This window comes from Oryx dammah, unplaced genomic scaffold (assembly GCF_014754425.2).
Source record: "Oryx dammah isolate SB20612 unplaced genomic scaffold, SCBI_Odam_1.1 HiC_scaffold_3, whole genome shotgun sequence".
NCBI classification, from domain to species: domain Eukaryota; kingdom Metazoa; phylum Chordata; class Mammalia; order Artiodactyla; family Bovidae; genus Oryx; species Oryx dammah.
The window spans coordinates 3,677,476-3,704,633 of NW_024070187.1; the positions used below are offsets into that span (position 1 = coordinate 3,677,476).

At 38.1% G+C, this 27,158-nt stretch overlaps 3 protein-coding genes across 4 annotated transcripts in view; 2 read left to right on the forward strand and 1 right to left on the reverse strand.

Annotated features, from left to right (window-relative positions):
• BBS7 (Bardet-Biedl syndrome 7) overlaps positions 1-7,269 on the forward strand; it is a 39,919-nt gene extending 32,650 nt beyond the window's left edge. The window contains exons 16-20 of the mRNA XM_040237366.1: positions 3,705-3,814; positions 3,931-4,034; positions 4,185-4,308; positions 6,040-6,185; positions 6,744-7,269. Coding sequence (XP_040093300.1) covers positions 3,705-3,814; positions 3,931-4,034; positions 4,185-4,308; positions 6,040-6,173 — 472 coding nt within the window. The 3' untranslated portion in view covers positions 6,174-6,185; positions 6,744-7,269. The remainder of the gene's footprint in view (positions 1-3,704; positions 3,815-3,930; positions 4,035-4,184; positions 4,309-6,039; positions 6,186-6,743) is intronic.
• Positions 7,270-7,765: 496 nt separating this feature from the next.
• On the forward strand, positions 7,766-14,258 carry CCNA2 (cyclin A2). Its single transcript, XM_040237370.1, has 8 exons — positions 7,766-8,627; positions 9,407-9,650; positions 10,744-10,856; positions 11,036-11,259; positions 11,874-12,081; positions 12,500-12,613; positions 13,080-13,213; positions 13,535-14,258. The coding sequence occupies exons 1-8, from the start codon at positions 8,421-8,423 to the stop codon at positions 13,581-13,583; spliced, it is 1,293 nt and encodes a 430-aa protein (XP_040093304.1). The 5' UTR covers positions 7,766-8,420; the 3' UTR covers positions 13,584-14,258.
• On the reverse strand, positions 14,192-27,137 carry EXOSC9 (exosome component 9). 2 transcript variants are annotated; one of them, XM_040237368.1, is made up of 12 exons: positions 26,946-27,137; positions 26,526-26,620; positions 25,781-25,900; positions 25,556-25,658; positions 24,509-24,646; positions 22,043-22,125; positions 19,089-19,221; positions 18,016-18,104; positions 17,208-17,354; positions 16,429-16,613; positions 14,667-14,745; positions 14,192-14,339 (listed from the first exon to the last, which is right to left on the reverse strand). In XM_040237368.1, the coding sequence occupies exons 1-12, from the start codon at positions 27,009-27,011 to the stop codon at positions 14,255-14,257; spliced, it is 1,323 nt and encodes a 440-aa protein (XP_040093302.1). In that variant the 5' UTR covers positions 27,012-27,137; the 3' UTR covers positions 14,192-14,254. The 2 variants fall into 2 exon arrangements, with proteins under 2 accessions (XP_040093302.1, XP_040093303.1); XM_040237369.1 differs by lacking the exon at positions 14,667-14,745 and having other exon boundaries at positions 14,198-14,339; positions 26,946-27,115.
• Positions 27,138-27,158: the final 21 nt, after the last annotated feature.

Consider the following 27,158-nt stretch of genomic DNA (forward strand, 5'->3'; position numbering starts at 1 on the left):
TCCCATTCTCAACCATAACCAGTTAGAAAATAAATTATTTTCTAAAAATGTTTCAGAGCAACAATAACAAAATATTCATAAAATATGTGGGAATGCTTTTTTAGAAATATGGAGAACTTCATGAAGAAAACTTTAACATTTTATTGACATAAAAGATTTGATTAATGTAAAGACATTGTAAACATGCAAGTCCTTCTCAAATTGACTTGAACATTTATCCTAATTCCATTTTGAATTACAAGAAGAATGACCATTGAGTTTCTTTATGCAAAAATAAGAAATGGCTCAGAATTTGAAGTCTTAGAACATGCAGGCTTTTGAAGCTACCACATTATGAAGTGAAGGTCATCATTCTCTTAACACTCCTCCTCAAGCTCACAGTGGCCCTCTTGCCCTCTTCACTGACACTCCCTAGCATAGGCCTCCCTACTTTCTGTTTCTGAATATATTGGAGGCCAAATTTTCTTTTCCTCTGTTCTTTTTCAGAATGTGTTGGGTAAGGCTGATTTCTCTGTAATCTGCTTTGACCTTGTACCCTTATACTTTTTCTCATTCTCCCACAGCTATAGGTTGGTATTGTCTGTTTGATCTTTTGTTTTTATTTTAATTTTGTTGTTTGGAGGGGAGAGGGCTTCTTATCTTCCCTCTGTTTCTGTCTCTTGATTGTTTCCCTGAGCAGTTTACTGAGGTATTCTACTTCCTGCTTTCTAGCTGAGACTTTACCACGCTAAGTTCAGCAAACAGCAGTGAACACATAATTTTACCTTTGAATATAGCCTTTGGGACCAAGAACTCTCCAGAAATCTAATTGGTTTTATTTCTTATATATATTTATTTCCCCAAATCTTGCTTATATAATTGGTTTTAGCATCAGTTCTGAGGGGCCATTTCACTGTACCTTCTCGGGGATCTTATCTGTGAATAAGCCTGGAATCATGACTTCTGTTTTGGAGTATGACAGCGAACCTCACACTTTAATCATAGTAGACAATTTGACAGGCCCCTGGCATGTTATATATTTTTACAGTAGCACGTCTTTGCCTTTATCATTCTATATCCTTAAATATTCTTTTCTTAACAGTCAAAACTCTGCTTATTTTTGAAGGTCCAACTCAGTAGCTACATTTTTGAAGTTTTCCTGGATGCTCTTCTCTGTTCCCATAGCATTTTATTCTTACCTGTCTTAGATTTTTCTTGTTACTTGTTTGAAGTATGTAATAATTTTTATGCAAGCTAGTCTCTAAACCAGATTGTAAGCTTCTGGGTAGAGTTTATTTCTTTATTATTTTTGTTTGTATCCTCACGTGTCTAACACATGGCTTTGAACATAGTGTTGTTTAGTCGCTAAGTCGTGTTCAACTCCTTTGCGACCCCAGGGAACTGCACTTGGCCAGCCTCCTCTGTCCATGGGGATTCTCCAGGCAAGAATACTGGAGTGAGTAGCCGTGTCCTCCAGGGAATCTTCCCAATCCAAGGATCTAACCCAGGTCTCCTGCATTGCAGGTGGATTCTTTACCAGTGAGCCAGCTGGGAAGCCCCTTGGACATAGTAGTACACTCAATAAATGTTTTTTGGGTACCTGATTAAGAAATATATATTGAAGAAGACCCTGCAGTCTGACTCCTAGGCATATATCTGGAGAAAAACATAATCCAAAAGGTTACATGCACCACAATGATTACTGCAGCACTGTTTACAATAGCCAAGACATGGAAACAACCTAAATGTCCATCAACAGAGGAGTGGATAAAAATTTGTTGCATATATACAGTAGAATATTGTTGTTGTTTTCAGTCGCTAAGTTGTGTCCAACTCTAAGCTCTCTCCTGGGCTGCAGCACACCAAGCTTCCCTGTCACTGTCTCCCAGTTTGCTCAGATTCAAGTCCATTGAGTTGGTAATGCTATCTAACCATTACTCAGCCATTAAAAAGAATTAAATAATTCCATTTGCAGCTATATGGATGGACCCAGAGAGTGTCATAGTCAGTCAGAGAAGGAGAAATATGGCATGACATCCCTTATATGTGGAATCTAAAAAGAAATGATACAAATGAACTTACTTACAAAACAGAGACTCACAGACTTAGAAAACTAACTTATGATTGCCAGGGAGAACGGTTAGGGACCTTGGGAAGGTCATGTACACACTGCTGTACTTAAAATGGGTAACCAAAAAGGACCTATTGTATAGCATATGGAATTCTGCTTAATGTTATGTGCCAGCCTTGATGGGAAGGGGAGGGGGGCTTACAGGAGAATGGGTACTTGTATATGTATGGTTGAGTCCTTCACTCTTCTCGTGAGACTACCACTACATTTTTAATCAGCTATACCTCAATACAAAATGAAAAGTTTAAAGTTTGGATTAAAAAAAGAAGTATATACTTTGGAGACAGACATACTTAGGTTTGAATCTGAGTCTGTGACTCACCAGCTATTCGACCTTAGCTATGTTACTTTCTGAGTTTCAGTTTCTTTTCTGAGGAATGGAAATAATAGCACTTACTTCACTGAACTGTAATGCTTAAAGGAAGATAAACTGTGTAAGTCATTCTACAGTGCCAGGTACCATATATGTATTTAATGTGAAATTTCATTAAAGTTGAAGACTAGTGGGAAAAATCTCATGATTTCTAAAATATAATTCAGATCAAAATAAGTGTGTATTATTAATCTTTCTAGAAAAAAAGAATTAGCATTTGTCTACAGCTAGGCAATATGAAACCAAATAAAAAGGCCACATTAAATATGTAAAGATAGTATATATTAATTAGGAAAATTTTGGTCATCATAAAAAGGAACCAAATGTAAGCAGGCTTAACTAAATAAAAGGAATTTATCAGCTTGTATAACTAAGTAGTCTGCATCAGACACAACTGGATCAGAAGCTTAACTGATCCCTTTAACCCTCTCCATCCTAAGACTTCATCGCTTTTCATTGCTCATCTCTGATTCTGTCTGCTCTTGGTTTTCCTATGTGGTTCCATGGGGGCCACCAACAACTCCATCCAGCTTTATGTCTTTTCAGGTACCATAGCCTCACTTTGCCACTAGTTCCAATAAAAGCCCCACGATTGATTATCATCGTTAAAACATGAACCACTGTGGTCATGAAGCACACTGGTAAAAGCTTCTTCCTGAAGTCCCAGATACAGGGTTGAGGCCAATGAAACTATAAGGATTGAGAAGGAGGGGAGAGAAAGAAAGAGAGAGACAGGACAAAGGTGTTCCCTAAAGAAAAAGAAGGGTCCTGTTATTATAGATGTTACTCTTAGGTTTGATATTTAAGGATGAAGCATGGAGTCATGCTGTTAATCTGTGTGTTACATAAGAACTGATATGAAAGTAAGCAGCTCTAAATGTATTTTATACATATAAGGTATTAGATATTAGAAATTTTTATTAGTGAAGATGAATAAAAAAGTTTTAAATGAAGGACTTAAATTGTCATATCTTTAGGAGGCATATGTCTAACATCTTTTACTCAGTTTTACAAGTATATTTAGAACTTGAATTACTACAACAGTAGTAGGTTACATGTTTAAATATGCTTTACATTAATAGTAGGATGTGTATATAAAGAAACTTAAAATTAAATGAAGTCTAAACACAAGGTTCTAGTCACAAAATATGTGTTTACGGGACATATTTATTTGATGTACTTCCTTCTAAAACTGTTTCTTTAAAAATATTAATTTTATAGAAAAGGCGAAGGAGTTTTTAAATCTGACAACATTTCTACTATATCCATCCTAAAAGATGTGCTCTCTAAAGAAGCTACAAAAAGGAAAATTAACCTCAACATATCTTATGGTAAAAGAAAAGCATAAAAAGAATCATTCTTTCTGTTTTGGGGGGGTTGTTGTTACAATAAGAATGTTCCTGATCAAAGTGACTTATCTAATTGTGCCTGCCTCAATTTCTTCTAGAGATAAATGAAGTATCAGTCAAACACACATTAAAGTTAATCCACCCAAAGCTGGAGTACCAGTTGCTTTTGGCTAAGAAAGTGCAGTTAATTGATGCTTTAAAAGTAAGTATGTCTACCGTGGATTCATGATTATTATTTTATTGTGATCGGATTTCTAAAGTGGTAAAGAACTTAAATTTTTATACTTTAAGTCCACTTTATACTGGATTGAATTTTGAAATTAAGGTGCTTTTCTTTTTTATTTTAAATAAGGAATTGCAGGTTCATGAGGGAAACACAAACTTCCTGATACCAGAATATCGCTGTATTCTAGAAGAGGCAGATCACCTACAGGAAGAATACAAAAAGCAACCTGCACATCTTGAAAGACTCTATGGTTAGTGGACTATTCTACCATACCTTGTCATATTCTTTTCTATTGGCTATTTGCAAAGGATCACATGAGGGAAGGTAGGCGGAAGGAGATAGGCAAAGATTACAGCAGTCATGACTGAAACAGTAACAGCCAGTGTACAGTGTATTTTGTCGAGTTGGTTTTAATGTTTAATATTTTTACTTGATAATATACAAGTAAACATTAACAAATGAAGTAAATGTAATGCAACTAATTTATATATATGAAGAAACCTGGTATGATACCTTATGAAACATTGTAATTTAGGCTGTATTACGTACAAATAATTTTCAGTTTTCATTGCTATTTTAAAGTATCAAAATAGAGCATTTAATGTTTTTATGCAAAATTGAATAAGGGTTATATATGTGTTGTGTCAATTTATAGTCTAAAATCCATTTTGCTTTGGTGGCAAGAAGTTGAGTGTTTCACGATATATTGAAAAAGCAAGAGCAAGAGGGAGATGTGAGGAGGCAGAGAGAGAGGAAGGAAAGAACAGCTTAAAGAAATTTTTTTTTCAATCTTTACCGAAGACCTGATATGCATGGTATACCTATTTATTTATGCATCTTTATAATCAGGTGGGATATTCCTTACAACAGTGCTGCACGATAGATGATGCTGTCTCTGTTTTTCATATTTTTTAAAACTGAAATCTGAACTTAAGAATTTGCCACATAAGTAGCTAGTGGCAAAGCCTTCATTAGGACCTCCTTGCCCCAAGATGCATGCTTTTTGCACTGTGCCAAGTCTTATATGGGGTCAATTGGTATCATCTGTCCATATTGATCCTTAAGATCTCCCTAATAATTTATTTTATGCCGAAAGACTTGCTCACAAGCTATAACAATAATATCTGATATCTTAATATTTACCATGTGGCAAGCACATGATCTTTTATCTTCATAATAACCTAAAAGATGGGTGGTACAGAATTGCCATCTCTTATCACCAGTTTTGCAGTCCAGAAAGCTTTGAAATCAAAAGCTCTTTTTTTTGATAAATCATTTGGCAATAAATCTAACTTGATCTGAATTAATAACAGAACCTCACATAAGCTGCTATGCGGTTTTTTTAAATTCCACTTAGTGTGAATATTCATACATTTTGTTGTAGAAATGTTGTTTTGTTGTCAGATGCCGCCACTTACTTTCCATGAGTATTATGCCAGACATATGGTATATTCCTTTTATTATCTTACTAAAATATGAAAAACTATGGAACATGACTTAGAGGCTTTAGATAAAGGATTTGACAGCTTGGATTATTTCTACTGTACATATGTCAGGATCTTTGAATCTAGAAATATTTGTCTTTAAGTCAAATCCTAAGAATGTTACTTCAAATAAAGCTGTAAGGAACAAAAGCTGTCTACACTATGTCGAAATGGTCAAACTGATGGGGAAAAAAAAGAAAACCACTTGTAATGTTATATATACCGATAGGAATTCAAAACTGGCCAGCAGTTGATTGTCTGAACTAATAGCTTGTAACCAGTTGTTGAGAGTTATTAGCCAAATGATTTATATTTTGAAATTTGCCGTAAAATCTCCCCCCAAATAAATATCTTTTAATGCACCAATCCTTTCAGGTGTGTATGTTAAACAATAGAAATTACAGGCGCTAAGAAATTCTCAAGCAATCACTTTCATTAAATAATGCATGGTTAATCAAATTAATCAGTGACAGAAAATTATCCTTTTTTCTTTGTAGGCATGATCACCGATCTTTTCATAGATAAGTTCAAGTTTAAAGGCACCAATGTAAAAACCAAAGTGCCTCTTTTACTGGAAATTCTGGACAGTTATGACCAAAATGCACTGATTGCTTTCTTTGATGCTGCATGAAATATAAACAAGGTAAAGTTCCAAAGAAGTTGTCTGTTTAAATGAAAATTGTTAAAATAGAATTACAAGCTAACTGTACATACTTTTATTTCAAGTGCTTTTTAATACCGTCTAAAATAAATGAAGTATGACTTGTTTTTTGTAGCAGTTTTATTTTATTTTTTACAAATGTAATTTTTTTTAAGTAAAGAGAATTTTTATTTTTTTTAAAAATGAAATGATTATAACAGATTTTAATGAATTTTTTTTTCAAGAGGCTGTTTTAACTTTCAAATCAAAAATTATTGTTTGGAAAATAGACACATTTAAATTTTTAACAAGCCAACACATATGTATAAACTGCTTTACAGTTTTCAAAATGTATGTACATATGTGACCTCAAGTGATTTTCACAGTATGTTGATTATTTTGTCAAATCATATAAGAAAACTGATTCTCAGTGAGATTGTGTTTAAGAGGACATGCTGTTATTTCATAAATGTGGGACCCAAGTTCTGGTGCCTCAGTTATGTTTTGGTTACTATGTGTGTTGTGAACTAGGTGAAATAACCTATAATTTTTTTTTTCTAGGAATTGAGATTGATTTACAACTGATTTTGCTGTTGCTTGGTAATGTTTTGTGACTCATACTCAGTCTGTTAAATACTTGGGTTGGCTCATTGCTTTAAATTGTGGCCAGGGAAATCAGACCTTGCACAGATTGGGGGGATTTTAACTTGATGTGCTGTAACCAGTAGGGCTATACAAATGTACTACATATGAATAGTACAGAAATAGTGATGGCTTCTTAGATTTTCCTGCACTAATAAATACTAATTTCCTTTTTCATCATATATGGAGGGAAATATAAATTTAAGACTATGGAAGTCATCAATCTTAATTCATATTTATTCATATTCAGGTGAATATTATACTTAAGATTGTGCTATTTAAAGTGGCATAAGGATTATAATAGAAAATAAACTATTCTCTGTGTTTTCAAGAAGGGCACACTTATTATTTGTTGGGAAACAACAATGCTCAATTATATACCATTATATCTATTAGTTATGTGCAAGCCTTGTTGTATATTAAATGTGAAAATTTGTTAAAGGCACGTATTTCTATCAGTTTTATTTTAATAAGGTCATTTTTTTTTTTTTACTATATTTAAACAACCTTCATTTCTAAATGGAACACAATTATATCTAGCTTACTGGAATTTCACTCCGTGCATTTTGTTGGCTGCCATACCTTGGAGGAAAAAGATGAAGGTTAATGGCTGACTAGTTGAATTTCTTGTATGTTAGTTTGTTACGTATATCAACAGTAATTCAAGGTGGCAGTTTAATTGCATCTTCATGAAGAAAAATAAAAAGGATGACTGACGAAGCACGAAAATGGTAAGATGACACTATAGTCATCCACTTGAGTATCAATTACATAAGCAGCGTGTGAAATCATTTATGCACGTTATTTAATACTAATGATAACTTATAACGTGTAGATATTATCACCCCAGTTAACAGGAAAACTGAGAATCAGAACATTGAGTAACTTGAACAAGACCACCAGGCCAGTATGGCTGGATCCGATTTTAGACCTTGAGAAACTTCAGTCAAGCTAACTGGAGGTCCTGTGGCTAAAGGCCGGGTGGTGATGGTGTGGTCTTTAAGTGATGTTTGACTCTGTGACCCCATGGACTAACCCGTCAGACTCTATGTACGGCCCACTAATAATCGCTAATGTGTAACTCACTTTGTCCTAGCGGCCGCCCCTACCCTAAGACAGGAACTGCTTAGCGGCGGTATTTAAAGCCACCATAAGCCTAGGCCCCGCCTCCCCGCCCGGCGCAGGCGTCCTTCCTTCTGCCGCCGTTCTCTGTTTCTTCGTCCCGCTCCGCCCCTGCTCGGGTGCCTTCGCAGCCGCCTTCATTCGCCTGCGACCGCGTCGCCCCGAGTGACGTCACAGGGACCGGCACCTTTCATTGGTCCATTTCAATAGTCGCGGGATACTTGAACTGCGGGAACAGCCGCAGCTCCGGCGGGCTGCTCTCTTCATTTCGGGGGTGTCCTTGTCCCCCCACGCCCGGCAGTTCTTGCCTCTGCCTTTCTCAGTCTCCTCGGTCCTACACGGTTCCGAGCGGACGGGCAGGCTGGCTCGGGCTGCGGCGGGCGGGTACGGCTGGAGTGTTCCTCGGCTGGTGTGCGGGACGCAGTGCACGCTGCTTGGCGCCGGGCTGATCCCGCCGCGCCCCCGGGAGCAGTGATGTTGGGCAGCTCCGCGCACGGGCCTGCGGCCCGCGAGGCGGGTTCGGCGCTAACATTGCAGCAGTCGGCGTTCCAGGAGGACCAGGAGAACGTCAACCCCGAGAAGTCGGCGCCCGCCCAGCAGCCCCGGACCCGGGCTGGGCTGGCGGTACTGAGGGCCGGGAACTCGCGGGGTCCAGCGCCCCAGAGGCCTAAGACGCGACGGGTAAAGCAATGAACGATATCCTCAGGAGGGAGGGCCGAGCGGGGGTTTTGCACGGGTTTAGCCGGCAGAGGAGAGTGGCGAGAAAGCATTCCCTGGGCTTTTCGCGGGAGGCCAGGATCTGGAGTCCCTTGATCCCTGGGTTTCTAGAGTGCAGGACGCCACATTACTCCCATTAGTTACTCTTCCATACTGTTCCTGACAGCGCTGTGCTTTCATGCTGCCTCTCAGCTTTCTATTGGGAGTATTTTTCCATAGATAATGGGATCAAACCAAGCCCCACAACGTTGAGTGTGGCCTCTGCCCGCCTCCGCGCCTTTCTGCTTTAAACCCCAGGCACTATTCTGACCTTCATCTTCCCCAAATGGATGGGTAAAGAAACTACCTCTACTTTGGGCGAAGGTATAAAAAATACTTTGCTTTTGGTCAATTCCGCCATCTTACTGAATTTGCTCTGTTGCTCCACCCTAGGGTGAAAAAGGAAAACCACTTGTTTTTTGCCATCTCTGTTAAATTTGGCATCTTTCGGCCTGCCACTCCAGCCATCTCTGGCCTAGTTTTGCATAATCCCATTGGGTGTGATTGAAATCTTGCAATAGGAATACCTATTACAAATTGAAGCATCTCTTCTTTCTCCAGCTACTCAAATTTCCTTGCCTGAACTTTGCCCCTAAAAGTTTTAATTTTCCTGATAGAGGGTTTGGGACTATACTCAGCAGTATAAGGGGATGAAAGTAAAATTCCACTTAATAGGCTCAAAGCAGTTAATTATTTCATTGTAGGTTGCACCTCTTAAGGATCTTCCTATAAATGATGAGCATGTCACTGTTCCTCCCTGGAAAGCAAACAGTAAACAGCCTGCATTTACCATTCATGTGGATGAAGCAGAAAAAGAGATTCAAAAGAGGCCAACTGAATCTAAAAAATCAGAAAGTGAAGATGTCTTGGCTTTTAATTCAGCTGTTACTTTACCAGGACCAAGAAAGCCACTGGCACCTCTTGATTACCCAATGGATGGTAGTTTTGGTAAGTTTTAAAGAAAACTTGAATAAATGTAATTATTAAATAGGTTGGATTAATATTTTCCTTCTAAGACATTTTACCTGAGCCTTACTACATTATGAGTTAGGCATAACAAGTTTAGAAAGGGTGTGACTTATCTCAGGCCTCACAGCTAATCTGTGAGGTGACTCCAAAAAGATTCTAATCCCGTGCTCCTTCTGGTACAGTGCTGCTGCTGCTGCTAAGTCGCTTCAGTCATGTCCGACTCTGTGCAACCCCATAGACGGCAGCCCACCATGTTCCTCTGTCCCTGGGATTCTCCAGGCAAGAACACTGGAGTGGGCTGGTACACTGCTAGTCACATCAATTTCATTAGATCCCAAAGACTTAATTGACCCTCAAAATATTTGCTTAGTTGGGAGAATATATTTCAGTTAAGACTAACTTTGTTCATACCATTTCAGAGAATGCCATCTGAGGATGCAGCTTTAAATATTGAGATAGCCGACGTCCCTTCCAGCTCTAAAATTTGTTTCTGTAAAACTCGTCTGAGTGATTGTCTGATATCAGAAAGACAGTTGTCTTCCTGTGAGTCAGAGTACTGCTATGGACAGCTCTGTCTACAGTTTGTGCTACTTTACCATCAGACTATGGGTTCATTGGACAGCTCACTGAATTCAATATCAGTTTTAGTTGTAAAAGCGAGAGGTATAGCAGAGAAGTACTTTGGAAATACAGTAATTTGTGTATTCTTACTTAAAATTCACAGCAAATTTTAACCTCAAAGTAAACTTTGAGCTGAAATAATAATGGATGACATTCACTTCCTCCAAAGATGAATTTTACCAATCACCCACTGATTGTACCGAATCTGATTTCCTCTTTAGCACACTTGTTAGTCCTGCTTCTAATTGTTGCCTGGATTATGCTTTAATTAAGATCATTCCAAAACTAAGTAGACAGAGGTACTAAGATGAGAGTTAAATCTTCTATGTATTTTGTCATAAAAAACTCTTTTAGTTGGATGAAATAAGCTCATTGGTAGTATGGGACTCCTTACAAGGACAATCGTTTTTAGCTTTTAGGTGAACTTAACTGTATTTTTGAATTGTCCCAGAGTCTCCACATACTATGGAAATGTCAGTTGTATTGGAAGATGAAAAGCCAGTGAGTGTTAATGAAGTACCAGACTACCATGAGGACATTCACACATACCTTAGGGAAATGGAGGTAACTGCTCCCTGAATCTACTCTTTATACTGCTGTTTATTTACTGTGGGGAAATGAAATTAAGATGATGTTTTTAAATTTTTTAACTGCCAGTTGATTAATACTATATTTAAGTTTCTAGCATGTAGCTGGTATCTGTTAATGATAGAATATCTAACTGCAATTTTAACACTCAACAGGTTAAATGTAAGCCTAAAGTGGGTTACATGAAGAAACAGCCAGACATTACTAACAGTATGAGAGCTATCCTCGTGGACTGGTTAGTTGAAGTAGGAGAAGAATATAAACTGCAGAACGAGACCCTGCATTTGGCTGTGAACTACATTGATAGGTTTCTTTCATCCATGTCTGTGTTGAGAGGAAAACTTCAACTTGTGGGCACTGCTGCTATGCTTTTAGCCTCGTAAGTCCAACTTGGTTCATTGGGTTAAAAGTGATTAGTATTTTTCTGTGTAGGGAAGAAACTGTGATTTAAAATACATATATTTGGCAAGTGTGATGTTTTAACATATAATACAAAGCAGGACTCACAACTATGTGAGGGGTGATAGTGTAGATGAAACTATCAATTTAGGACATTAATTTGCCTAGATCAGTCTTTCAGGGCACTTCAACCTACAGACTGGCAAGATTTTAATACACTAGGACCAAGTTACAAGTATGGTTCCTTCCACAGAAAAGTACCTTCTGTTAAATAAGCAAAATCTTACCTTTACCCCATTAAGATATGAAAACTAAAATAAAGCATTTCTTTTTCCAAGGAAATTTCCTACATTTTCAGTTACTTGATGACCTTGCTCCCATCTTGGGAAGTCAGTCTCTCATTTCCTTGGACTTCAGTGGAAGACATATATGGGGGCTTTTAATTAGCATTTAACCAATTTCAGCTAAAGATGGTCAAGTATCAGTGGAAACAGGGAATGGTTTCAGATTCATTCCATTGATTCTGCTTAAGGGATTTCAAGTTGGGATAAACAAGCTTGCTTTTCTAAGGACTAATTACTTCTTTCATTGTAGAAAGTTTGAAGAAATATATCCACCAGAAGTAGCAGAGTTTGTATACATTACAGATGATACTTATACCAAGAAACAAGTTCTGAGGATGGAGCACCTAGTCTTGAAAGTCTTGGCTTTTGACTTAGCTGCACCAACAATAAATCAGTTTCTTACCCAGTACTTTCTGCATCAGCAGCCTGCAAACTGCAAAGTTGAAAGTTTAGCAATGGTAAGTTCCTTTCATTCTGTTGAATGAAGATTCTAAGGTCGCAATTGGGGCAAGCTCGAGTTTCATTATACAGTCTTGGTCAAGGAATATAGTATTCCGGGACAGATGAGTGCTGCAGCACATGAGAGCAAGCCCATCACTCGCAAAGGATAATGTAAATTGGGAAAGCATTGGGGATATGAGAATGGAACATAAGTGGTAGCCAGAAGGGTTGTTCTAAAGGCTAGAGGAAAAATACAGGATGAGAATGAAGCAAAACAATGCAGTAGTGGATATATTTAAAGATGTGACTGAAATTTTTTATATGGTTGCTATACAGCCAGTCTTAAAAGACAAAAAATTAGGTCAGAAAAGGTGGATTTGAGGTTTGAATTCCAGAGCTCTTATGATCATAAAGTTATTTACTTTTTCATTCCAGTTTTTGGGAGAGTTAAGTTTGATAGATGCTGACCCATATCTAAAGTATTTGCCATCAGTTATCGCTGCAGCGGCCTTTCATTTAGCACTCTACACAGTCACAGGACAAAGCTGGGTATGTATTACATCTTCACACGTCTACTTTTTGATTTTAAATGCCTGTGCCAGATAAGTAACTGTCCTAGACAATTGATAGTTGTCTAAATGTACTGAACTGGAAGAGTTGTTCAACCATCTACTCTGTTTAAAGCGTCCTGTCTTAGAAAGCTTAGTTACTTTTGCACATTTGAAAGATGTGCTTAAAGAATTTGGGCAACAAGGCCTGCCACTGGCAGGGAAAATTGTAAAAATTGAAGTCAGCAAAAAGGAGCTTAAGAAAACTGGAAAATGTTCAGTTCAGTCGCTCAGTCGTGTCCGACTCCTTGTGACCCCGTGGCCTGCAGCATGCCAGGCTTCCCTGTCCACCATTGGAGGTGTTAAATACTGAAGTTTAACAAACTCAAGCTTAATGCCAACTACTAACTTGTGTTTAGTGTCTGTTACAAAAACAAAGTCCAGTGGTTTTCTCCTCCCTCCTGCAGCCTGAATCATTAGTACAGAAGACTGGATATACTCTGGAAACTCTAAAGCCTTGTCTCCTGGACCTTCACCAGACCTACCTCAGAGCACCACAGCACGCACAACAGTCAATAAGAGAGAAGTACAAAAATTCAAAGTAAGAATTAACAGCAGTAGATATTACACAAGTTTGCTTTTCCAGGCTATCCTACAGTTCAGAGTTCCTTAATATTTTAACTTTTATTATTTAAGCAACCACTCTCTTGGCAGCCATGTGTTTTGAGCTTTCTGTCCTATATTTGAGGGAGAAGAGGGGAGAGGAACAGGGCATGCATGCATGTTTAGGGGACCAGACTGGTTTTGTAAATACTAAATCAAGTAGGCAGAAATTTGTAAGTTCCTGGTATGTGTATAATTCCATGATCTGCTTCACCCAACGAATGTTTACTAAAAATGGATTTTTTTTTCCTACTTACAGGTATCACGGTGTTTCTCTCCTCAACCCACCAGAGACACTAAATGTGTAACAGTGAAAAGACTGCCTTTGTTTTCTAAGATGTAAATCACTCAAAGTATATGGTGTATAGATTTTATCTTAGGTTTTAATTTTACAATCATTTCTGAATACAGAAGTTTATGGTCCAGTACAAATTATGGTATCTATTACTTTTTAAATGGTTTTAATTTGTATCTTTTGTAAATGTAACTATCTTAGATAATTTGGCTAATTTTAAGTGGTTTCTGCTAAAGTATTAATGATGTCAGCTGTCAGGATAATAATTAATAAATTGATTTGGAAAATTTGGTTTGTAAGTCAAATTTAATTTGAAGTAAAAATTTGACTTCAGGATTTCACTCAGAAAAATTCATCAGGACTGGGAAGGCTTCTCCTTCCGACACACAGGTGCTGACATTCACTTCCTTAAGAAACTGCGCCAGCTGTGACTTGGGAATAATCTGAGACTGTCAGGCCTGTGTACATACTTCTTCATTCGTCAGCTTTTAGTACACTTGACCTACCAAAATGACAGCTATTTAAAACCTGTAGAGTTCTCCAGACATTTATTTTAAAGCATAATGTAAAAAACTGTATAAAGTAGATTTTATGATGGATTTGTGAATAAAATACTCCAGATTGTTAGCACTGAATAAATACCTTTTTAATAGTTATATACACAAATATACAACTATGTGAACTTTAATTGGCCGCTCTCTTCTTTTTTCTTTTCTTCACTGGCTTTTTACTTGGTGCTTTTACTTGTGTTGCACTGATGGTCTGTGTTCTATGAACAAAGTAAATTAACGTTTCAACAGTATTAGTACTATGAGCTGATTCCACAGATGTTTTTTACCAGCCTTACTTCCTACACTGTCCCCTACTTCGGTGATCCAAACTACTTTTTCCAGTAGGCTGGATATTTACCAACTATGGCAGAAGAATACTGTAACCTTGAAAGGCATCCATGCAGATGTATAGAGAAACCATAGAAGGAACATCTGGATTGCTGATGAAAAAGGTGTCTGTTTAGAGGGTAAGACGACAATAAACCAGAGAGCAAGCCTCTAAAGAGTCTTGAGTACACATTTGAAATAAATGAGAAATTTGTTACCTTATTTTCTTTGGATTCTTATCTGGTTCTAAAATGATCATTTCTTCTTCTTCACTGTCTGAGAGCACTATAGGGGCATCTTTAAGAAAATGTTAGAGGAATTAGATTTCAGATAGAAGAGGCCCAGTCATTTTGGCTGGAGGCTTACAGATCTGTTTGGTTCTTCTCTTCCCTGAGTTTATTCATTGGAGCTCTGAAAAACCATGTGTGCTCCTTTCACAGAAAAGTTAGGGGGGTAAACCTATATATTTTATAGATACAGTGCATCTTTTATAGAACTGATCTGGAAACAAGTCAATATGCCAACTGAATTCCTTGTGCTTTTTAAAAGATTTTTGCCAAACTCCTCCAGAAACTGTGTCAATTTAAATTCCAAAAAACAGTATATGAAGAATCCATTTCCTACAAATTCATTTCCATTCCACATAAGAGTTTTCCATTTCTTCCTTTGTTCGTATGTGTGCACTAAGTTGTGTCACTTGTGTCCGACTCTTTGTGACCCTAACGGACTTGTAGGCTCCTCTGCCCCTGGGATTCTCCAAGCAAGAAAACGGGTGGGTTGCCACTTCCTCCTCCAGGGGATCTTCCCCACCCAGGGATCGAATCCGCATCTCTTAGGTCTCCTGCATTGGCAGGTGGGCCACCTATATATATAAAGGCATATATAGTTTTTAAAAAAAAAGTATCAAGCTGAGTAAGGGTCCAATCAATGGGGAATTTTTTTTTTTTTTTTTTGCCTTACAAAAAAAACCCCAGTAGGTTCTTAGTAATATTTACAGACAATAATCTTCCTCAAAGGTAGGCAGGTATGTGCAACTATTCTCTCAGCCAGATTTAGTAACTGTCCTTTAGGTCTCTACCAACCTACTTTATGTCTACATAAATAATTCATGATAGAATTTGACTTTCCTTAAAATATCCACAAGTGAGAACCATTTCTATAGTTCTGTTGCTTTCAGGATGCCAGGAACATCTGGGACTACCACTGTTCATGCATATTTAGAATGTTGTGGGTTCTCATACAGCTCTATTATGGTAGCCCCATGTGGCTACTTAACTATATCAATTAAAATTCAGTATTCGGTTACACAAGCCACATTTCACTGCTCAACAGCACTGGCCTAGGGGCTACTATGCTGGACAGTGCAGACAGAACATTTCTAACACTGCAGAAAGTTGTATGGACAGCACTATTCTAATACATGTATGACACTTCCTTTTTATAGTTGAGGCTTCCCAGCTGACTCAGTGGTAAAGAACCCGCCTGCCAATGCAGGAGACGGGGGTTTGATCCCTGGGATGGGAAGACTGCCTGGATGAGGAAATGGCAACCTGCTCCAGTATTCTTGCCTGGGAAATCCCACAGAGCGAGCCTGGCGGGCTACAGTCAGTGGGGTCGATAAGAGTCAGAGGCAACTTGGTGACTGAGCGTGCACTAAAAACTATACAAAGAAAAAACAGCGTGCACGAATGAGGTTTAAGAAACTTATCCTTTTACAACTGCCCTGGATATATAATCAAAAGAAAAAAAAAACCTTCTATGCCACTCCTCACATAGCAAAGAATACCACCATGGTACAAAGTATATTCTTAGAAAAGAACTAGGAGTTAACAGTGCAGTTAGCCTCAACAGTTGAAATTTAAATTAACATTTAGTCCCTCTAAATAAGTAACTGCTAATATAAAAATAAGATTTCTAAGATATATATGTGTATATAGATAGATAGATACACATTACATACAGCCATGAAGTGTCACATACCTTGGCTTCCAATATTAGAGATTTCTACTCCTGTGTCCATTTTCATACCATCAAGAATGATAGCTTCATCACTGCCACCTTCATCCTCGTCTTCCTTCTCAGAGTCTTCAAGATGACCCCAGGAGTTTTCTATTCCCTCTCCAATTTGGGCGGTCCCAGGAGTCCACAGCACAGGTTTAGAAACACTTAGCAAGTTAAGAAAACTGAATAACAAATATACTGCTATTTGATGCAGTGTTGAAAACAATTAGAATGTAAGTTCTCTTCTGTTAAGTCTGAAGTTCACCTCAAATTATTAGAAAAAAATTATTAACAGCTATACTATGGATGGCTGAACAATGAAGAAAAAATGTAATTCAGGTCAAGATTTTATGGACAGAATGGGTGACAAATATCAAGACACACACACTGGCTTGGAACATTTCAGTTGTAGTAATAAATTTGGTGAATTAATCAACTTTAAGAACAATGTAATGATGTATATATAGGGTTTGACTATGTCACTGAGATTCAAGAATTTTTCCAAAGGAAAATAAAACACTGAAAGTTGTTAAAATATAAAATTTTCTGATTTCTGCGAAGAGAAGTTGAAGAGAAGGTAGATGTTACACCATCAATTTACCTCATCACTATCTTGTCTTGTAAATGTTTTTTTCTAACAGTGTTTTCAGAAAACAAATTTCAGTATGCACGCACTTCACACAGCCCTAATCATGCCACAAGTATTACAAATCTTGTTTTTACTGAAAAAAAAAAAAAAAATCACCCAGTAAAGATACACTTCTGAAGGAGGTTCAGCTTCAGAAATGATTTCTTCTGCTTTCTCTTCTACATTGGAGGTATCAATAGGGGCCTTTCCCATTTTAAATGCTGTAATCCTTTGATTTGCCATAGATTCTGCAAAGCCAAACTTTCCACCTTCTTTCCTATGTGGATTTTTTTAGGGAGTGGGGAGGGAAAGGGAGAATGAGATGGAAGAGAAGACAGGAAGGAAAAAAAAGTTAACTATTTTATCCTTATGATAGATGAGAGACACTGGATGAGAAATCGTTTGACTAACTTAATCTCACCCATTTATTTGGCCTATCAAGTGAGATAATAGAAAGCTACTATAATTAACCATTTATTAAACCACATGCCAAGCATGTGCTATGTGCTTGAGGTATATCATTCTCCAAACCTCAAACCAGCCCCACCAGGTAGGCAGTAACCTCCCAGACCACAGCAGACACTAAAGTGCCAAGACACACTATCGCTTAACATCACAGAATAAGAAAAAATGGGGATCAACCCTAGCTTGTGTTCTGTTAGTATACGTTACCAGATTCTCTTTTTCCTAAGAAAATGTTATTTAAAAAAAAAAGAAAAGAAAAGCATTGTGTGGCTTCTCAGTACAGATTATGCTTAAATGGAATGCAATACAATAAACAGTTTGATCAACTTTCAAAAACATTAAGTACAAGATTCAACTGAGACTATTAGATAAGGAAAGACTTGAGTGTAAAAACTGTATGGTTATGCTTGTGCAAGAAAAGTCATTAACAGAAAAATTTATAACAAGACCATTCAATTCTAAAAAAAACTTACCTAACTTTCTGGTCATTCTCCAAAGCTTTCTGTATTAGCTCTGTAATTTCCAGTACTTTCACACCAGCTATTTTACTACATCTCAAAACCTATTTATAAAAGTGAATGCTATTATTTACAGACAACAAATCAAAGAGTTTTCTTTAGCAAAACTAAAAACATAAGATTAGTTTTACCTTTGCAATTTAAGCCTTACTTTTTTTTCAAATTAGAAAATAATACAATATAAAAACACAAATTAAGGCAAGATGTAAGAGACTTTTAATTAAGGGAAGTGACCCAAAAACTTTTTTTATGACAATGTAAGATACCACTAAAAAGGGCACACATACACTCACTTCCTTTCTGTGAGTGATCCCTATCTGCTCAAGACAGAGCTGCAAAGTGTCCCGTCAGAAGCTTTCATAAAGCAGATTCCCAGGCCTGAGGGACCAGTGGATCACAATCTCTGGAAATAACATTTACGGTATACTTAATTTATGCTACACAGTCCAAAGTATCCATATTGATCCTTACATTCTCCTAACAAGAAGGTGCTGACAGTAAGATTACTTCCTATTTTACAGATAAAGAGACTGAAGCACAAAAAGATGAATTAATCTGCTGAAGGTCAGTTAGTGTAAAGGCAGAGCTGGAATTCCAACCAAGTAGCCTTTGTGCTCCTAACCAGCTGCACCATGTGCTACATGGCAATCTATTTTCTAAAAGCCCCCACATGAACCTTATATGCAGCTGGATTTGAGAATTTCTGCCCACTGTACCCAAATCTCAAAAGTAAAATTTATACCTAAATCTACTTTATGACACTTAAAAAAAAATAGGGATATAAATCCCTTTCCTCACTGGGAAGAAGAGTATTCCTCTATGTAGAGGGGCTTAGACTGGGGAGCGCCACACACAGGGGAGGAAGGGAGGAAGAACCGCTTGTAGCATAAGGACAGTCATGAAACCAGAGTCTAACGGAGCCTAGGATCAATCACGGAAAATACCTGTTGGATTTTAGGCAAAAATCAAGAAAAAGCTTCTAAAAATATGAGACCTATTCTTAATGGAACATCAATCAAAATACTGACTTGATCTTTTAGCAGCATTATCCCACCACTGGACTGGATGGTACAAATCTCTCGATGCTTATTCATGGCAATCACCAGCAAGCCATCCATTACACGTTCTTCTCGTTCACTGGGATCCACCAATAAATATGTTCTGAAATGAATGTTAAGTTTACCTGAACAAATGTGACACTGAGTGCTTGTCAATTTTTTTAAATTGGATAATTGCTTTACAATACTGTGTTGGTTTCTACCATTTATCAACCATCTATCAGCCATAGGTATGCCTATGTCCCCTCCCTCCCACCTCCCAGCCCATCCCACCCCTCTAGATTGTTAGAGCACCAGATCTGAGCTCCCTGCATCATACAGGGAGTGTCCACTGGCTGTCTAATTTTATGTTTCAAAGCCACTCTCAATTTGTTTCCTCCTCCTTCCCTGCGTCCACAAGTCTGTTGTCTGTGTCTGCGTCTCCATTACTGCACTGCAAATAGGTTCATCAGTACCATCTTTCTAGATTCCATATGTATGTGTTAATATATGATATTTGCCTTTCTCTTTCTGACTTAGTTCACCCTGTATAATAGGCTCTAGATTCATCCACCTCATTAGAACTGAGTTAAATGTTTTTCCTTTTTATGACTGAGTAATATTCCATTGTGTGTATTTACCACAGCCTCTTTATCCATTCCTCTGTCAATAATCATCCAGGTTGCTTCCATGTCCCGGCTATTGGAAATAGTGCTGTGATGACACTGGAGTACATAATGCCATTTTCAATTATCGTTTTCTCAGGGTATACATATATAAATATATATATATATATGCCCAGTAGTGGGGTTGCTGGGTTATGTGGTGGTTTTATTCCTCATTTTTTAAGGAAATTCCATACTACAGTAGTTGTATCAATTTGCATTCCCACCAACAGTGCAAAAGGGTTCCCTTTTCTCCATACTTTTTCCAGCATTTATTGTCTTTAGATTTTTTCATGATGGCCATTCTGACTGGTGTGAGGTGATACCTCATTATAGTTTTGATTTTCATTTCTCTGGTAATGAGCGATGTTGAGCATCTTTTCGTTGGTTTATACACTATGTGTATAGTCATGAGCAATGCTGAGCATCTTTTTTTTATGTGTTTATATGCCATGTGTATGTCTTCTTTGGAGAAACATCTGTTTAGATTTTCTGCCAATGTTTTGATTGTTGTTTGTTTTCTGGTATTGAGCTGAATGCTGCTGCTGCTGCTGCTAAGTCACTTCAGTCATGTCTGACTATGCAACCCCATAGATGGCAGCCCACCAGGCTGCCTGGGCGTCCCTGGGATTCTCCAGGCAAGAACAGTGGAGTGGGTTGCCATTTCCTTCTCCAATGCATGAAAGTGAAAAGTGAAAGTGAAGTCACTCAGTTGTGTCTGACTCTTCACAACCCCATGGACTGCAGCCCACCAGGCTCCTCCGTCCATGGGATTTTCCAGGCAAGAGTCCTGGAGTGGGGTGCCATTGCCTTCTCCATTGAGCTGAATGAGCCGCTTGTATATTCTGGAAATTAATCATTTGTCGGGTTTGCTACTATTTCTCCCATTCTGTGTCAGTTTTAAGATAATGGATATTTTAAAAAGATTTGTTATTGTTCAGCCAAGTCATGTCTGACATGAGCTGTAGCCCACCCAGCTCCTCTGTTCATTGGATTTCCCAGGCAAGGATACTGGAATGGGTTGCCACTTCCTACTCCAGGGAAATCTTCTCAACCCAGGGACTGAACCCACATCTCCTGCACTGCAGACACCTTCTTTAACACTGATCCACTCTGCCTACCAATGCAGGAGGCATGGGTTCAATCCCTGGGTCAGGAAGAAGTAGGAAGATCCCCTGGAGAAGGAAACGGCAACCCACTTCAGTATTTGTGCCTGGAAAATCCCATGGACAGAGAACTATCAATCTAATCACACCATTTTTAAAAGACAGCACTATAATAACGTCAAGAGAGTGTATGCAGGTCTGAGCCTATGAACTTGAGTCACTTCAGTGTGAAGAGACAACAGAATTATTAAAACATTAATTTGGTTGATTTTAAAGCTTCCCTAACATTCTGTACTTTGCAATTCTTTCAGATTCTGCTTATGGCTCATTAAAAAAATGCAAAATATCTCAGGAATAATTTTTAAGATACTGATTACATATTAAAATAATATTTTAGATATACTAAGTAAAATAAACTATATCAAAATTAATTTTACCTGTTTCTTTTTACCCTTTTAATGTGGCTACTAAAACTACATATATGGCTTATATAGTAACTCTACTGGACAGTGCTATTTCCCTCTAATAAAATTCAGTGACTGAAAGATGAAAGCTTTTCTCCAATTCTCAGTTATAAAATTGCTAAAATATTTATACCTTTGTTTCTAAAGAGACTTAAGGCTCAGGTTTTCATTTAAAGGCACATAAACACCATTTAAAGGACCTAAGATGTCAGGTTTTCTGTTGGAGGAGTTAGCAGTGAGTTGTGAAGAAACTGCTGGAGAGCTAAAGGAACCTAGATTTTTACCCATCTGTGAACCACTCCCCCTTGTGACCTGCTCTTATCCTATAACTATTCCATCTATTATGCTCTTCAAATATACTCCAAAGTCTTCTTCCACGAACCCACAGTCTCACCCACGCTCCAATTAGAGCCGAATATCTGTATCTAAGGAAGATACACTAACACATTGTGGTAAACTCATAAATTTCTAAGTAATCCATGAGAAGAAAAACGTCAAGTCTCTTCGTTAGAGGAGAGTTTATGACTTCTATTGAGGAAATTCTCAGTACTGAGTGTTTGTCAACTAATGCTCTTAAAAAGAAAGAAAAGAACTATAAAGTACTTTAGTATTAAAGGAAGGATTTGATCATTTGCCTATGGCATATTTGAGTGGAACAAAAAATTTCTGGCTTCATTAATAATTTTGGCCATGATGAGGATGAGACTTACCCTTGCTGGAAGAAGGCAAAACTGACACAAATGGGCATGTGATGGATGCTCAATGGTACAGGATCACGTTCTTCAAGTGTATACTGTGTGAAAATAAGTTTCAATAATTACAGTCCCTAAATTATAAACATATAAAAAATCATTTTGTATATCAAATATTAAGGTAAAAGATGAAATCCCTTTAATCCTGAGTACCTAAATAACTTCTTTTGCAATTACCTGTTTGACTTTGCCGTTCACCTTTCTTATAACTTTATGTATTTGTCAAAAAGGTTTATTAAGGTATAATTTACACACCATAAAGTCCACTAATTGTTAGTAAATAATCCACTTTCTAGTAAATATATCAGTTCAGTTCAATTCAGTTGCTCAGTTGTGTCCGACTCTTTGTGACCCCATGGACTGCAGCACGCCAAGACTCCCTGTCCATCACCAACTTATGGAGTTTACCCAAACTCACGTCCATTGAGTCGGTGATGCGATCTAGACATCTCATCCTCTCTCGTCCCCTTCTCCTCCCACCTTCAATCTTTCCCAGCATCAGAGTCTTTTCCAGTGAGTCAGTTCTACGTATCAGGTGGCCAAAGTATTGGAGCTTCAACTTCAATATCATAGTTGTGTAATTATCACCACAATCCAGTTTTTTTTTTCAAACATTCTCATTACTCACGTCAAATCTCTTTAGCATGTCTGAAGTTGATCACCCTCACTCCCAGGTCAAAGCAACCACTGATTTGTCTCTAGAAATCTGCCTTTTCTGGGCATTTCATGTAAGTGGAATCAATTTTCCATCTCCTGCATCTGCCACCTTTCAATTGAGCCTGTTTCATCCACCTTAAAGTATACATGACATCAGCAGCTTGGTCCTTTTTGCTGTGAAATAATATTCTACTGTGTAGATATACCACACTTTGCTTTTCCATTCACTAGTTGATGAACATTTGGATAGTTTCCAGTTTTTGGCTATAGCAAACAATGCTGCTATGAACATTCATATAGAAGTCTTTGAGTGAATGTATACTTTCATTATCTTTGAGTACACTCTTAGGGATAAAACTGGTGGGCTGTATTAAGCTTACACTTAACAAACTGCCAAACTCTTCCAACATGGCTGTACCACTTTACCACAACCAATAACTGCTGAGTATCTTTTTTAATGAGTAATTAATTTACTTAGTTTGGGCTGTGCTGGGTCTTTGTTGCTGCATGGGCTTTTCAGGGGTTACTCTCTGGTTGTGTGGGCTGCTTGCTGTGGTGGCTTCTCGTGTTGCAGAGCATAGGCTCTAGGCGAGTAAGCATCAGTAGCTGCAGCACATGGGCTCAGCAGTTGCAGCTTATTGGCCCCAGAGCGCTGGCTCAGTGTCTGTGGCTCGGGGGCTGAGGTGCTCCGTGGCCTGTGAGCGCTTCCTGGATCAGGGATCAAACCTGTGTCTCCTGCACTGGCAGGCAGATTCTTCACCACCCAGCCACCGGGAAAGTCCTGTACAGTATTTTTTAATAAGTGTCTTTTTTGCCTACTAATCACACTATACTTTCTTATTTCCTTATGCCAACTCCCTTCTCTAAAGGAACATCTCCACTGTTAACAAAACTTTGTCTACATCTCTGTCTTTCAAGAGTCTGCTGCTGCTGCTAAGTCGCTTCAGTTGTGTCCGACTCTGTGCGACCCCATAGACGGCAGCCCACCAGGCTCCCCCGTCCCTGGGATTCTGCAGGCAAGAACACTGGAGTGGGTTGCCATTTCCCTCTCCAATGCATGAAAGTGAAAAGGGAAAGAGTCTGTTCCAACTTAATTCCTAAAAATAGCATCATGAATGACAGCTTAGAGAATCTGGGCATCTGATGTTTCCTTTTGTAAATTCAAAAATCAAACTATCACCACTGTGCACTTCCACTATCCTAGCACTTAATTTATATAAATTGAAATTGAGATACTCTGTACACACAAAAAAGGACCAGTCTAAGTCCATGGTTTTCAAAATGTGATCCTGACACCACCACTATCGGTATCACCTACGAATCCTGTTAGAAGTACCAAGTCACACATCCCGTCCCCACCCTACTCTGAGGATGGACACTAGCAATATGTTTTAACAATCTTTCCAGGAGTTTCTGATGGCTTTTGCCACAGAATAAGAATAAGAAAAAGCATCTCCCTGTGAAAATACTGAGAACTGTATATTTCTCACACACCCCCTAAGCAAAAGCCAACCACTTTATCTAATGCTCAATCCAATGTAGTTCTATTCTAGAATATCAAGATAGCCTGTACTTCCATCGACAAAACTTCTGTATAGGAGATTTAAGAGATTTCAAGGGCAGTTATGAGCACATATAGTTTCTGCCTTATGAACAAATTTTAGAACATCTCTAACTGCCATTTACAACAAAACTTCATTAAAAACAAGTTGTCCTGCACGTCACTCATTCTTAAGAAGGAGCCTGGCTCACATCACAGGAGCTTACCAATGTTACTTCATCTCCTTGGACAGAGACATCAGGCCTTCGGAAGTGACACAAGGCTACAATTGCAGCAATGCTGGCAGCATCGATAATATTTCCATCATGATTTAATAAATGTAGGTCCACGCGTATTTGCCAAACCTAAATGTGAATTTAAAACAAAAATAAATCCTAAATGGTCACAAGCAGTTTATTTATAAGGAAAGATAAAACTGTGTGCAAATTTTTCTCTTGCTATTAAAACATGCCTTTATTCCTTCCAATGTACCAGTAAAAACATATTTAGAAAAATATTAATCCAGACCAACACCTGAAATACCAATAGTTCGCCTTTCTATGAGTCATTTGACAACAGTAAAATATATACTCCAACTGAACAGAACCACTCTTATGTTTAGTACTAAGATTTCCCTAACTTCCAAGACTAATGTATTTTTATTGTCTCCTAACTTAAAAACTCGAACACTTAGGTTCCTGGACAATATTTATGATAACCTTACAAGTAAAGGAAGTATAATATTCAAGTATGTAATGTGGAAAGATTAAAGTGACTTCTCTGAAGCCAAAAAGATGGTTAAAATACCCTAATCAAGAATAAAGTTTTAATATTATTAAGCAGCACAATATGTTGACAGTAATATTTCCAATGTCAGACTACCAGTGACTCACTATGAGACCCTGTGTAGGTCAATGAACTTATCCAAATGAAGGATTTAATCAGTTCTTTAGTTCTTCATCCATAAAAAAGGAGAATATTACCTGCTTCCATCAACTCACTTGTAACATAAGAGACATGAGAATATGTAAAAACCACAAGTTCTTTGAATAAAGGAATTTGTATACAAATCTAAGCTACTATTTTCAACAATGTTTTTTGTCCCTCCAAAGAGAGATTCTATAGAAAGTTCTATAGACAGCACTCCGTAACATGTGAAGTGAACCAGAATAAAACTGAATTAACTGAAGCTCTGAGAATGAAGGTACAGGTAGAGAGATCCACAAATCAACAGCACTTATCCCAAGATTAAGAATTTTGCGTATACTGCCCACCTTTTCACCAGCAACAACACAGAGAGATTCAGTGTCTATACACTTTGAATTTCTTAGACATCTTTCCAAGAGGCGATTCAACTTCACCAAGAGATCTGACTGCCTGTGAAAATAGGAATGGGCTAATGTCATGAAATGTAACACCAGGCATTAAAACAATAGCTCATCCCTGTTAGGCTTTCCTCTGGTTAAAGCAGTTTTTTTTTTTAAAAAAGATTTAAATACCTGCCAGGTTCAAAAGCTGGGGCAGCCATCTGCGAGAGTTCAAGGTTAAAAAAAAGAATACCTTCTGTTGCCCTATTGAGTTTTGGAGAAACAAGTTCACAGGAAACCTGTCCAAGAACTCTGCAAAAATGAAGTGCAAATCTGTTAACTGAATGTTCAGTATGATATATCCCTATGGTTGAAGTTACACACAAAGTACAGTAGTAGAATATATACAGAAATAAAACATATATTGGTATACACCAAAACATTTATTACAATATTTACTATTCCACAGATTTTTAAGCATGAATGACCATTACTCCTCTTTTCACAAATATTTAGTGATACAATCGGACATGCAACCTTGAGACATCTCAAGTTTTCATATGGCATAGTTCACCAACATTATCTAACCAATATCTCCACAACTTCCAAATGAACATTAAAAATCAAATTCTCACATCACTCAGGAAAAGAAGGAAAGTAGGCCTTTCTCAATGACAACAAATGTCTAAGGAACAAATTCAGTGCAATTACTGCTGGCTGTATACATGATTCACAGAGATCAGAAACAACTATATGTGGCTCGTGTTGACAGAAAATATATTTATGATTAAAAATGTAAACTGTAGTTATAAAACTAAGGTCCTACATTAAAGAAAACATACTTATTTGGGGCAGCTAAACAAAGTACTGTTCAGACTTCTTATGCTTTGTAAACTTTTAAATTTCTATTGAGCTTACACCTAATTTGAATTGTTACCTTGTTTTCCCAAGCTCCACAATGCAGCACCCATAATCTGTTCCAAATGAAATCTTGATGTTCCTATAATCATAGGTTTGTCTGCCATCCAGCCGCTGTAAGCAGAACATTCATTCGTTTATTCCTAATACAAGTATCTATCACTCTTTGCTAGGCAGGCCCCGGGCTAAGGATTTAGAGGTAAGTGTGATACTAACTACTCCACATGGGAGAGTGGAAACTAGGTGCCCAGGTTCTGGCATGACCCGAGCCTTGAAAAGACCCCACCTGAGCCAAATAAATACTAGGGGCTTGGGGAAGCACTGGCGGCTACTCCCGGGGCTCCCCGGGCCTAGGAGAGCTAAGTCCAAGCATCCAGGCCGGAAGGCTGCGAGCCGCCTGCAACCCAACCGCTGACGCAGCGCTCAATTCCTAGTTTACCTTCTTCTCTTCAATGGCGCGGAGTAGAAAGCGGCGCTCGCAGTTTGACAGTGGCGTTTCCTTCATACTGTCAAATCAGGAGGCCAACAAGTACGGGAATTCGCAGGGAAAACAACTCGAACCTCCACGCGCGCCCAGCTCGCACCGCGGCGCAGAGGATTGACGTCATCAAAGCGCGGTGGCTGAAGCTGAGAAAGAGGCTAGCGGGGCGTC